Here is a 13,779-nt window from a genome sequence, read left to right on the forward strand (position 1 = left end):
CGGGGACATGTATCATGATTACATTAGATTAATCCTGATGCAGACTGCCGGTAAATTTTCTGCCGTAACAGGGGCTGCTTGTTATGTCTTAAGATGAATCACTGCTCTGAGCTTCTGTTGTTACGAACTTTGGGTGCACTTGAATTGGCGACTCACGGAGAAACATAGCTCAGTCTGGCATGGTCAGAGCCATTTAGGGATGTCTTTGAAGCAGGTTTGCTATCATAGTTTAGAGGCAGAACATGAACCATAGCATGCCGGTCCAGTCATAACAAAATCTAACCAGGGGGGCAAAGCCTCTCGGAGGACAAAACTTAAACAACAACTACTTAATAACTGATATATACAAACTTTACTATAAAGTGCAAAACGTGCAAAGGTGCTCAGTAATCGAAAATCACAGTATCATTGAGCATATGAATCCTAACATCAATGACTACAACAATTCAACTCCTATAATAATACATGCAATGCATAGAAGAGGTCATGAAATCCCTCCAGTAGAGCATACACCATGGGTAAAGAGTAATTATCTGTACATTGCTGGGTCTTTTCCACTTGCAAAACCCCCTTCGTAGTTTACGTTATACAGTGTCCCTGTTTAAAACTGTATATAGGCAGCACAACCAGACCATTAAAGACACGTATACAGCCTCTGAAAAAGTGTTATTCACAAAACGGGAAGATATTGCTGGCGCATGCCTGTTGGCTCCGCCCTCATTGGACAAGAAACAACTACAAAGGCTTGTGTTCCAAGGTTTATTTGACTTTTGTTACGCCTTGGCAAACAGGACTCTACCGCTGGTTTTCTTGTGACCAACTGACGATAGAAGGACTTTTCCATCCTAGAGAACAAGACAAAGGAAATAACTGGTTAATAGACCCAGTTTGCATATATCAGTTATTAAGTAGTTGTTATTTAGGTTTTGTCCTCCAAGAGGCTTTGCCCCCCTGGTTGGATTTTGCTTGAGCTTGGAGGAGCCCCCCATCCCCCCAGTTCTCTGCGGTCCAGTCATAACAGCAAAGTACGATTTGCATTTAAGCAGAAGTCAGTTATTGACTGAGCATGCAAGCACGGGATTTGTTCATGTCGCCCCAAACTGTCGTTTGGCATTACACCCAAACCAACTCCAGGATTTAGCTACTCCCTGGGGCAGTTCGCTCTTGCTCTGCCACTTCCTAAGTTCCCCCATTTTTGCCACAGCAGCAAAGCACAGCTGGAGTTTTAAATTAGAACTGTGCCTTAGCAATATAGGAAGCAAATGTTACAGATGTTCAGCAACTAGCCTGTGTTTCCATTGCTCTCGGAGACAGAAGAACGAGTGCATGCTAATCTCTGTAACCACGATGGAAGACCCTGATCTCCTTTCTCACTTGAGAGGTATATGGATGCCTCCGCTGTCCCTCACCATTGCTTTGAAGAAGGCCGGAATGAACATCTTCCCAGCCGAATACTCGTCACAATATGTCAGCCTGAATAGAAAAGTAAGTACCTGGCCAACCGTTGTCATTGGTTTTGATGAGGCCAAATTCTTTTAGTGCAGGCGGAGGACAGCCAACCATCCCAGAACCATAATAGGCGGGAGCACAGTTTTACAAAACTTGAGCAGGGGAGGGTATACCTGATTGCTAGACTGCAAGAACTGAAGTCAGTGCAGGGCTGCCGAATTATGGGAAATTTCGCTACCGCTGGGGCTATGGATAGTCAGGCCAGAGTTGGAAAAAGTATGCTCGTCTGGATCAGCAACCTTCAGGCTTCTGCAAGCATATGACGTCACAGTCATGTGATAGGAAGAAGAGGCACCCACAGTTAGAACTTCTGGTATCAAGGGTAGGACAACGAGTAGCAGACTAAGGAATCTGGAGGCAGGCAACACGAGCTGATGACCAGGAAGCATGCCATGGTGAGGCACAGGGCAGCAGCCACAGCTCGAGGAATGCTCCGTTGTGCCCTGCTAGCCTGCTGCTCTTCTCAACCTGCATGCAAACAGAGGCAAGAGGTGGCGGGTGCCCTCATTCACTCTGCTGTGCCAGTCTTTCCCAATGGCACTACAAAGACATGGCAGACCCAGCAGACAGGATGATGGGTGTGTTCTACAACCAATCTGAAGGTCCCAACCAACGTGTTGAAGACCACTGATCTAGATGAACCTTTCTGGCCAAGGCTTCTCAAGAGCTTCATCCAGTGGATAACCTGCCTTATACCGAGTCGGCCCCTCTGTCTTAATAGTGGCTCAGACAAAACAAGGTCTTTTCTAGCACCAGGGGTCCTTTAACTGGAGATGCCCGATGCGCTATAACCATTGAGACGTTATTTCTTCCCAAAGCTGCGTAACATCACGTTTGGCTATTGGTCCATTTGTAGCTGGCAGAGGCTCTCCGAGTAAGTCCCAGGGCCGGGAAAACCCTCCGAGATTTTTGCATTGGAGATTGAAGCTGGAGGGAGGGGTCTTCTGCATATGAAGCACATGTCCCCCCACCCCCGAGCTATCATCTTTCAAGGTGAAGGATCAATTGTGGGAACATCTTTTTCCCCAGAAATGTTCTTCCCCCCCTTTGTGCATTGCAAGACCTTATTATGAACCCACTGAAGGTTGCTGTCCTTCACATTCTTACTAGAAATGGGACTTATTTCTAAGTAAACATACTTTGGCTGCAACTCTGTCCCCTCCTCTTCCCTTTGACTCCTAAACCAGGGATAGGTGGTGGGTTTTGTTATTTTTATTAGTAGTTATAACAACAATGAGGGAAAGTGGTCCCCAATACACACTAAACAAAGGAGGAAATTCCTAAGAGACCACTAATACAATAATGAAGATTGTCTCAGTATAAATAAATACAATTTATAGGTCAAACCAAGTATAACAATATTTTGGTCATAACATATATAGTAATGTAATATCCTTCTACTACTTGGTTTTGCACCGTCATTCTAATCATCCCTCTAATTAGTCGACCACCTATATTTGTGACCACGATATGGTTGGGCAGTACTCAGAGAAAATGACGTAGAGAATCACCACTGCCTCGCATGAAAAGACCAGGAAGAATGGAGTAAGTAAAGGAAACCTTGCATTTTGAATTATAGATTTACTGTAACTTTATTACGATTCATTGTAATTTTGTGCAGCACATCTGTTGTAAATAGATTATTTATCATGTTGTAGGCAGCAGAATTCTTGGCTTGAAAAAGCAACTGCAAAACGGGCTAAAGAGCTGGCGCACCTGTTGCCAACTGCCCAGGAGATCTGGGAATTTTTCCTCCTGGAGCATACTCACCCATCGTTGGATGCCAGTGGGAATCCTGCCTAAAAACCGAAAAACATATCAAAGAGACAATTATTGAAATCAACAGATGATTGATACTTACCTGAAAGGGACATTGTGACAACTGACTAATAATGCGATTTCTCCAAAGGCTCTGGTTGTGATATGAACAAATCACTGCTCAATTGTAGTAGAAGGATATTACATTATTATATATGTTATGACCAAAATATTGTTATACTTGGTTTGACCTATAAATTGTATTTATTTATACCGAGACAATCTTCAGTATTGTATTAGTGGTCTCTTAGGAATTTCCTCCTTTGTTTAGTATTTTTATTAGTAGGATATTCACAGAGCAAAAATACAACATGATTGACAGTTGGGACATTCAATGAGAATAGATACAATAGGGGAGGGTGTGAATATCGCAAATCTGTTAAGTCTCTTGTTTCGGGGGAGGGTAGATCCTAGCAGCTGTTTTCTTGGCCTCAGACAGTCCCGTGAAATCACACAACAGCTCCTTGCCTTTTGGAATCAGGACTAGGAGAGAGCTGTTGTCGGGCAGAGAAGCCCATTCACTTCCTATCTGCCGTTTTCACCTTGATTGCAGACCCCGATTGCAGAACACACCTGCTACCAGCAGATGGCGCTGGTCGCATCAGCTTTCGCCTTCGGCTGGAGCAAGTGGAACTGGAAGTGCGGAGAGGATCAAATCGTCTTTAAGGTGAGAGATCCAAATCTCTCAAGGCTGCAACGTTGCCCCCCCCCAACCCACACTTAGGAGACTGGAAGCATCCCGTAGGCTTCCTTGTTCCCCTTTCCATGATATGCCTTCATCTATGTTAACCCTCTTTAACATTACCCAGTAAAATCACTTTAACTAGGAACAGGCAAGCCAGCTGCTTTAGGTGCACTCCATTTTTATCTTACCCTTCCTGTGAGAAGTTCAGGGCAGCATGTATATTTTAATTATTTATTCATTTATAGTCCACCTTTCTCACTGAGATGCAGGGCATCTCATACACTGCAAGTGAGATACAATAGAATCATAACAATGGGAAAACCACCGTTGTGTACCAGTTATTGTCCAACTAGGATCTGGGAGACCCCGTTTCGAACCCCCGTTCTGCCATGAAAACTCATTGGGTGACCTTGGGCCAACCCCATGCTCTCCGCCTAACTTACTTCAGAGGGTGGTTGTTGCACAAGTAACATAGAAGAGGGGGAGGACAATGCTGAAAACTGCTTTGGAGACAGCCTTGTAGGGAAAAGCACTGATTTGGCCCTTGTGGCAATTTTTAAACTGCTAAATTCTCCTCTAAAATGGCGTTGATGGCCACAGGTTGGACCCGTGAGTGCCGTAATGTCCAGTTTAGGTCTGAGAGTGGTGGCATTGTTGAGGGGACAAGAAAAAACAATTTTAGGCTCCCTCTAAAATTACCCTGGTGAAGTTAAGTTTGGTTTAGTGGGTAAGAGTAGCAGGACTCTAATCTGGACAACTGGGTTTGATTCCCCACTCCTCTGCTTGAAGCCAGCTGGGTGACCTTGGGTCAGTCACAGCTCTCTCAGAGCTCTCTCAGCCCCACCCACCTCACAGGGGGATTGTTGTGGGGATAATAACAACACACTTTGTAAACCACTCCGAGTGGGCATTGTTATCCTGAAGAGTGGTATATAAATTGAATGTTATTATTAATGTTTTTGTTATTAGTTCAAAATGATCAAAATGCAGACAGAGATACCACTCCCTTACTCAAAGCTATGCTTCCAAGCCCAGTACAATGTCCTTCGCTGCAATCATACAGTAACTCTAACTCTCTCCCGCCTGGCTGCAGGCATGTGAACACTTGACCGAAGAAGCTGTCGTGGAGGATTGGGCCCTTTATATGTTCAATGGACAGAGAGCTCAGAAACTGCAGATCACCGAGAGCAGCCAGGCCTTCTCCAAAACCATAGCTGAAGAATCGGAATTTCACTCCACCCTTTTCCACTTGATGAAAGACACTGCCAGCGAAGCAGCAATGGAGAGAGTGAAAAACACCCACTTCCTTTTCATTGACTCCGTGTACCAGCTGCTGCTGGCGACCAGGGTACTGACATACGCCTAAGGCACTGCGTGCCACTCGAACCACCTTGAGTTGAAAACACCACGTCTGTAAGAGGTTAAGCGTAGGAATTATTTCAGAATCCAGACAACTTCCATGTTTTATAATAAATACTAAATTTAATCAAAAGCTATGATCACTTCCAAATACAAAGAAATTTTTATTTTCCGAAGATCGAAGCTTAAGTAAGATGAAAAGAAAAATAGATGCTTTAAAAATTATCCGTTCAGTAGACAGAATTGCAGTGCCAGAAAGGGTGGGACTGCAGTTTGGAACGCGAGTCCTTAACATTTCTAAAGACTGAAACAAACTGCCTTTTACAGCAATGGCAAAGTTTTGTTTTTTATAGGTTGGATCACATTAAAACAGAGAGAGCTTGACCTGTCCCTTTGCACTAAGCTCCATGATAAAAGATGTACAGCAGGCTTGTCCCCAGCTCAGCATCCAGAGGCCCATTTTACATGCCACCTGCGTGTTACACGGGTGGGGGCCCCTCGTGCAGAAGCCCAGTGTGGGGCCACAGCAGCTGCTGGATTGAAGTCCAAGCACTCCCGGTCCCAACAGGGGCAGCTTCAGCAGGCCTCTGGAATGACAGGCCTACGAGGAACGACGAAAGAACAGCCAGGAGCACAACAGCGATGAGAGAAACACAGAAAGTCTTGTTTGCCCGGCAGAAGGTAGTTCGCAAAGAGGCGGCCCAGGAAGAAACTCGGGTGCGCCTGCAGAGAAAAGATGTCGTCACACCATCTCGGACTTCTAGACTGATGCCAATGTGCTAGGCAATTGAGACTCTTTGGAGTGGAACAGATCAAGATGGGTAGCCGTGTTAGTCTGCCTGTAGCAACAGAAAAGAGCAAGAGTCCAGTAGCGCCTATAACGCTAACAAAATTTGGGGTAGGGTATGAGCCTTTTGTGAGTCGCAGCCCACTTCTTCAGATCATCTGAAGAAATGAGCTGTAACTCACGAAAGCTCATACTCTACCACAAATGTTGTTAGTCGAATAGGTTCTACGATACACAAAGATAACCTTTTTCAGTCTTAAAGGTGCTACTGGACTCTTGCTCTTTTCTACTGGAGTGGAAGAGGAAGCCAAAATGGTTTGCTCATCTGCTCGAGTTGCATTATTTCCTTTTATAAAAAGTTCTGGTTTACAGTAGTTCAGTCCGGACACTCAAATTCCTAAGGGAGATGAATGGGAAAGTATGCTAATGGAACAAGCGATTGAGGAGGGATAAGACCTGCGTCTAGCAGTCAAATCCTCCACGATTTCTAGACCTTCAGGCAGTCCAGTCCTTAATGGAGGCCTTCTTTTTCTGCAGCTTCTATAGCACCAAAGCCATGAAGGTAACAATGTCAGCACAATGGAACCAGACGGGAATGGGACTGGAAGAATGCATCCCCCCCCCCAGTGTGCAGAAAATCCTTTCTTTCCCCTTTGACCCCCTGCATATGGAGGCAGCACAGGATAAATTGTGCATGCACACAGGCCATCAGAGATGGTTGTTGCCTCACGAGACTGTGGGTGCCCTTTTGGTTGCATTGGGCGCAACGCATCCGTCTTGCAACCCTACTGCAAATGCCTCAGCAGAGAGGACGATTCCTTCAGTCCGAACACGATCCCACCCATTCGGCCAACGTCTGGAGCAGGGGGGACATGGGATCACGACCTCGGGTGCCAAGGGCTGCTCTTGACCAGTAAACCTACATGACAGCCATTGCGTGGGGGCTGAAAGGTTTTATAAAAACTGCTACTAGACCCAGGCTTATTTCCACGATGGAAGATGCCTCCGGTTGCTCCCAGCATTACCGAGCCAGGAAAACTCTCCAGGGATTACTCATAATTGCTGTTCTTCGCAGCCACCCACAGTCACTTGGAGGAACAGCTGCTGCACTGTGCTCGATGGCCCATCCGAAACACAAACGTCATAGCTAACTGGGGTTCACACAGCATAGCAGTGCATGAGCTCCAGCCCTATACCTACTTCCCCTACCCCGAACAGTTTCATGTAAAGGTTAGACACAAGGAAGGCTTGCCCTGCTCCCCTGAGAAATGTGCGGCATTGCCGAAGGGCCTGCGTTACACCCTATCAGTAGCTTCAGAAAAAGGTTCACCTCCAGCTATCATACCCACAGCTTTCCTCTTTGCACTTCTCCTGCATCAAATCCCCAGCCTCCTTTCTGAGGTTGGAGTTTGAATAATGTGGTTGGTGAGAAGACGACTTGGGTGGGCAGTTTCCGAAAATGTCCTGACTCTATATCCTGGGCCCCACTTACTCCTCTATAGCACGGCTATTGCCCGCCATGTCAGAACTCTGCCTTCGTTCAAACAACCACTTACAGCAGAAAAAGTAGGACTGCCATCATCGGCCTGCTGTCGTTTCTTGCGGCACCAACTCAAATGCGGAACTACAGGTTCTGATGGTTTTCCTGCATTCGAAGTCGGTGCTATTTTTTTTTTTGGTTTCATCCCCACTTACGCCGAGTGCAGCCATTTTGACGACGCGCTTTCCTTTCCACTTAGCTTCCAGGTCTTGCTTCCTTTCGCCTCGGGAGATTCCAGGGGAGTGTTCCTGTAGGGAAAGTTCACGTTCAGCCAATCACTGTTGCTAGAATGGCTAAGTCCTTTTTGGAAGAGGAGCTCCCCTCGTCTTCCAACATAGGCGTTTCTGTATTTCTCTTAATAGCAAAGAGTCCAGCAGCACCTTTAAGACTAACCAACTTTATTGCAGCATCAGCTTTCGAGAACCACAGCTCTCTTCATCAGATGCATGCTCTCGAAAGCTTATGCTGCAATAAAGTTGGTTAGTCTTAAAGGTGCTACTGGACTCTTTACTATTTTGCTACTACAGACTAACACGGCTAACTCCTTATATTTCTGTTGTCTTTCTAGCTGTACGATTAATGTATGATTTAATTCCAAACCCTGTACATTTTTAAATTAGTTTCTGTTAGCGTTGCAAGATTCAGGTTCAGTGACACTTTAAAGGCCAACTAGATTTCCAGGGTATGAGCTTTTGAGAGTCAGAAAGTTTGGCTAGAGAATCTATTCAAAATTGGTGAAAAAAGAAGGAACGTAGTAGCTTCCTGGGTCGAGTGATTCATGTAGGGAGAGAACTAGAAACTTAATGTATGCCAAAAAGCCTGCCACCCTTCTAAACTCCTAGTTGCATCTGATTTGTAATAAGGAAAGCGAAGATGCGTTCCGTGTCATTTACCTGCTCTTGTCATTCGGCATCTGAAATCACTCCACTCTCCAAGATATAGGGACAGGTGGCCTCACATTCTAGCTGTATCTGAAGAAGTGAGCTGTGACTCACGAAAGCTCATACCCTACCACATAATTTTCCTAGCCTTATAGGTGCTACTGGACTCTTGCTCTTTTCTATTGCTACAGACAAACACGGCTACCCATCTTGGCAGAAACACAGATCTGGAAAGGACCCAAGGGTCATCTAGTCCAGCCCCCTGCACAATGCGGGAAATTCACAGGTATCTCCTCCTTCACCTGCTCTATGCCCCCAAGGAAGGCAAAAAACCTCCAGGATCCCTGGCCAATCTGGCCTGGAGGAAAATTCCTTCCTGACTCCGAAGCGGCCATCAGCATTCCCTCTGGGCATACAAGAAAGGGCCAAGAGGTCTAGTACAGCTCTCATAGCATGTTTTAGACCACTAAAAATAGTTTACAAAAAGGGTTTTCTGAAAGCCAAAATGAGCTTCCATATTGAGTGCCGCTGCAGAGAACGCCCTGGGGATCAGGGGATAATGCACAGAACTTTGGATGGGAGAGCACTTACAACAGCCCTTTCTCCTCAAGCACTGAGGCCATCAGTTATGGGAACGGACACATGATAAGCAACTGTAACTACATACATCGGGGAGACACCTGTACGTGGAGTGAGGCTCTTGTCTAAAGACTAATCTCACGTTAACCCCCCACATACCAACCTATTTCGACATACAAAACAGTAGCATGAGGGTAATATGACATGTGGGTCGTTTTAGCATATAAACTGGTAGAAGTTCAAATCATCCCCTTTTCGAAAGGGCCACAGATCATCAGTAAAGTATCTGCTCTGCTGGCAGAAGGTTGCAGGCTCAACCCCTGGCATCTCCCTTTAAAAGGATCAGGTAGGAGGAGAGGTGAAAGACCTTGAGTTGAGACTTTGGGAAAGCTGCCACCAGCTGGCCAGAGTAGGTGGAATGGAGCTTGGTCCAGTTCCGTTGAAGGCAGACTCACGTGAGCTACCACGATCATGAGTACCAATTAGTTTAGAACTCCGGATGTTAGGAAGTTAAAAGGCAGAACTACAAGGTCAGACTTTAAGGGAAGTCCGCACAAAAGTCTTCCCTGCACAGATACGACTTGGGAAACAGGAACCCCAAACCAGGGCTACTGAACGCCACCATGCCCACCCCAAATCCCACCCCCTGTAACTGGATCATATGAAATAATCTGCCTGGCTTCATGGGCCCCAGAGTGCCCAAGTCCCTAGAGCACCCCCCCACCATGCTAGACAGGCTACCTGAACCCCACCAGCCAAGTATTTGTATGACACTGTTGATGAGCATGAAGGATTAGACTACAGGAAAAAGCATAACTTGAAAGAGTTAGTGTGCACGTCTGAACAACAACTGTTGTAAAGCATCTCAGCTCTGAAGTTCAAGTGCAACACACTATGCTTCTCCCCTGCCAGCTAGGTCTCAACACAACACCTAAAAGCACATTTGATTTCCTGGGGTATGTCAAGTAAATAGGACCTTTTTGGGACGGTTGCCTCTCCCAGATATTTCTTGGTTAAAACATGGTCTCCACCTCGAATTGCCACACTTTTGCACAATGCACAGGAGACTGCCTATGAGCCGCAGCCCCGGATTCCTGGGCCAAAGGCACACCCAAAAGTAGCCCAAGCAACAGAAGCTTACTGGGTCTCAACTTGTTCTTCCTCTGATTCGGTCCAGGAGTGCGAGCTGATATATCGCTGCAGGGAAGGGCGCTTCTCATCTGGCTTTGCTCCTACCAGGCACCTGTGGGAAGAATTCAGCATGCACTACCAGCTATGCCCAGTAGGCTTTGGAGAGGTGGGTGGGAAGTAATGAAGGGCACTTCCTAGTACAAAGCATTCAGGCCATCCTAGACTCCTCATTGCAGTGTAACAGAGCTCTCTTTCCCCCCAAAAATCAAGGCTGTGAAGGAGGTAATGGAGACAGATGTGCCATTCACAAGAGTGATCAAGCAACAGAAGAATCCAGCCCCAGAAGTGGGCCCGGGGACATACTGAAGACACCAAGTACGTTTGTGTGCAGGCAGAGAAAAGGGTTTAAATGTAAAGAGCTGGTATAAAAAAGAAGCATTCTAAAAGTGAAGAAAGTTTGGGGATAAGAAGCGAGAAAACAGGCCTGAGTTTACAGGATGGAGGGCCTTGGTTTATATTGAGTACATAGGATGGTGTGACAGACAGGACAGGCTCCAGCTCTGCCTATCCTGAGAGACAGCCGATGGGAGTGGGTGGAATGCTGGGCCAATGAGAATTAGAGCTAAACTACAAAAGATAAATGACACGAGGACGCTTGTGTGAAGGGAGTTGCAATGTTAGCCAGGAAGTTGAGTTTTAAAAGACAGCACCATCTCAAAAGAGACGTTGCAAAGTAGCTGATGCAATCTTGAGGTATTTTTAGATGACACAAAGATAATTTTCAGCAGGACCCACAACATGCTTCATATAGAGGTGAATAAAGTTGGCTAGTAAAAAGCCCAGTAGCACCTTTAAGACTCATCAACTTTATTGTAGCATAAGCTTTCGAGAACCACAGCTCTCTTCGTCAGATGCATCTGACGAAGAGAGCTGTGGTTCTTGAAAGCTTATGCTACAATAAAGTTGGTTAGTCTTAAAGGTGCTACTGGACTCTACTATTTTGCAACTACAGACTAGCATGGCTATCTCCTCTGAAAGTTGGCTAGGGTGACCATCGGCAGAGCTCAGCTTTGAGGAAGAGTGAAAGGAGTCATATATTTACATGGAAGCAAAATCAAAAGCCTTCCCTCTTCTTCCTGCTGACCCAGAAGTGCTGCATCTACTCAGAGGTAGAACACGCTCTGCGCTTGGGTCAGCAGAAATTCACTCTGGGTTCAGGTCTTGCTACTTAAAACAGAGGCTGGCATAAATTCAGTCTAGGTTGTTTGTAGAAACTGCGGCTCTTAGAGCACGTGCACGCATGCACACGCATGAGCACATGCACACACTCAATATATTGTTCTAGGTACTTTTCATAGCACACTAGCAGGACTGTTAGTAAGCCTGAAAGAGGAAGGAGACCCAACAGTGACCTCTGAAGAGGAACCACATGATCTTAAAAGGGAATGTGCTTTCTCCAGTTATTTCAAGTTCCACATCAAGTAGCTTCCTGCGCTGCAAAGCAGTCTACAATAATAATAATAATAATAATAATAATAATAATAATAATAATGATAATGATAATGATAATGATAATGATAATGATAATGATAATGATAATGATAATGATAATGATAATAATAATATGTTTATTTCTTTTCCGGCCGAAGCCATAAGCCATACAAACACCAACAAAATATGAACTGTACACTTGAACATACCCAATTCACATAGACATAACTCGTCATTATCACTTTAAACTATCTAAACTCATGAAAATCTTGTTTCTTTATCACCGTGGCTAAAAAGGAAGCCACTATAACAGAGGTTTGATTGTCAGGAAAGTTATCAGACAATAACACTGAGATTGCCCAAGGAAGGAAGGGAAGCTTTTCTTTTAACATAATAGGAATAATAAATCTCTCTCTTTCCTTACTCCACTTAGGGCAAAAAACTATTATATGATCCAAGGTCTCTAACTTTCCTTGTCCACAGTCACAAACTCGTTCAGAATAAGGGAGTCCCGAGAAACGACCAGAAAGCACTTTAGAGGGGAAGGAGTTAAGTCTAGCCAATGTGAAGGCTCTGCGTTGAGCTGGAATCTTTAAAGAATAGCAATAAGATGGAATAGCCTCTGGTCTACAATAGGAGGGTAAGAACCACCTTAGGCGCAAAGGTTAATATTCCAGAAACAAGTTTCAAATCTTTTAAAATATAGCTACCGATACAGATCCAGACAGAGAGCTAAGCCACAAGTGATGGCAGATGCATGTTTTTTAACGAGCCGGGGACACAATTTTATCTGGGAACTGAAGTTTTCAAAGATAGAGCCTCTTGGGATCACTAGGGGAGAAGAACTTTGCAATTGTTTTCTTGCAATCTCAATGGAGAGAGCGCTTCCCTCGCAAGGGACAGGGCCTTGTATTCCTCTCTCCATTGAGATTGCGAGAAAACAATTTTAAAGTTCCTCTCCCCCAGTGATCCCGAGAGGCTCTGTCTTTGAAAACTTCAGTTCCCAAATAAAATTGCATCCCCCGACACATTAAAAAACACGTGTCTGATATCACTTGTATCTTAGTTCTGAATCGACAATTTATACGAATTCGTTCTTCTGGCTGCAGCTCCACTTGTTCCTTGGGGTCCCTTATCCCCCAGCAGCCGCATTTCATGGAGACCAGTGTAAGTGAGGAGGCAGTAAAATTCTATTCTGCCTATAGAAAAATGTAGTCCGGATTCAACCCACTTTTAGATACACGTTACGGGAGCGTTCTAAAGCTCTGGAATGTCTAGATTCTCAACTGTTGCTTTTAAGCAGACAAGAACGCCTAGCAGTCTTACCAGCTTGGGCGCCTGTTGTATTTGTCATTCCTCTCGCTTCCGTCTGTGTCATTCAGCTGAGCCTTTGGAGAATAGGGAAAAAAGCCTTCAGTCTGAATTTAGCCAACGTATTTAGGATAAGCAACAGAATCGGTATTTGGAACATGCCTACGTACCGAGGGCAAGCCAGAGCCAGCATTTCCCGCATTCCTGGGCAAGGTTGCAACACTAACTCTGCGTAGGGATGACTGCTAAAGAAACAAGAGATAACTGCGCAATGGGTTATGCATTCGACCGCTTAGGAGCCCTGCAGTTTTGACGCATAAGCAATACTTACAGGATCAAAGGGTAATTCCAAAAAGCTGGGCGATTGTTCAGAAGTTCCTTCTGTAGGGATGGATCTGTTCTGCTGGAAGCAGCATTTGACACTGGCCCAAGGAAGAAGAGTGCCACTACTAGCAGAACAGATTCACAGGAACAGGAAAGCGCCATCACTAGCAAAGAAGATCGCAAAATCCAACCCGTAATTTTTTTTCATACGTTCTGGGGCACATGATCTCAAACATGCACACGGCAGTAAGTGCTCTTCAACACTAACCAGTGGCCCAAATAACACACAATCTCACCCAACTCCCTGCCCTGGCACATCTGCAATACAGCAGGATGGGCAAATTTATGGTGAGAATATTCGTGC

General features: G+C 45.3%; 2 protein-coding genes across 2 annotated transcripts in view; one reads left to right on the top strand and one right to left on the bottom strand.

Annotated features, from left to right (window-relative positions):
* Positions 1-5,498, top strand: part of DNAI7 (dynein axonemal intermediate chain 7) — a 28,510-nt gene extending 23,012 nt beyond the window's left edge. The window contains exons 13-15 of the mRNA XM_054988890.1: positions 1,315-1,485; positions 3,881-3,994; positions 5,106-5,498. Of these exons, the coding sequence (XP_054844865.1) occupies positions 1,315-1,485; positions 3,881-3,994; positions 5,106-5,378 (558 nt within the window). The 3' untranslated portion in view covers positions 5,379-5,498. The remainder of the gene's footprint in view (positions 1-1,314; positions 1,486-3,880; positions 3,995-5,105) is intronic.
* IRAG2 (inositol 1,4,5-triphosphate receptor associated 2) overlaps positions 5,436-13,779 on the bottom strand; it is a 69,880-nt gene continuing 61,536 nt past the window's right edge. The window contains exons 33-37 of the mRNA XM_054988596.1: positions 13,262-13,336; positions 13,107-13,168; positions 10,300-10,401; positions 7,854-7,946; positions 5,436-6,094 (exon numbers count right to left, since the gene is read on the bottom strand). Coding sequence (XP_054844571.1) covers positions 5,851-6,094; positions 7,854-7,946; positions 10,300-10,401; positions 13,107-13,168; positions 13,262-13,336 — 576 coding nt within the window. The 3' untranslated portion in view covers positions 5,436-5,850. The remainder of the gene's footprint in view (positions 6,095-7,853; positions 7,947-10,299; positions 10,402-13,106; positions 13,169-13,261; positions 13,337-13,779) is intronic.

This window comes from Eublepharis macularius, chromosome 9, assembly GCF_028583425.1.
Source record: "Eublepharis macularius isolate TG4126 chromosome 9, MPM_Emac_v1.0, whole genome shotgun sequence".
Taxonomy (NCBI): domain Eukaryota; kingdom Metazoa; phylum Chordata; class Lepidosauria; order Squamata; family Eublepharidae; genus Eublepharis; species Eublepharis macularius.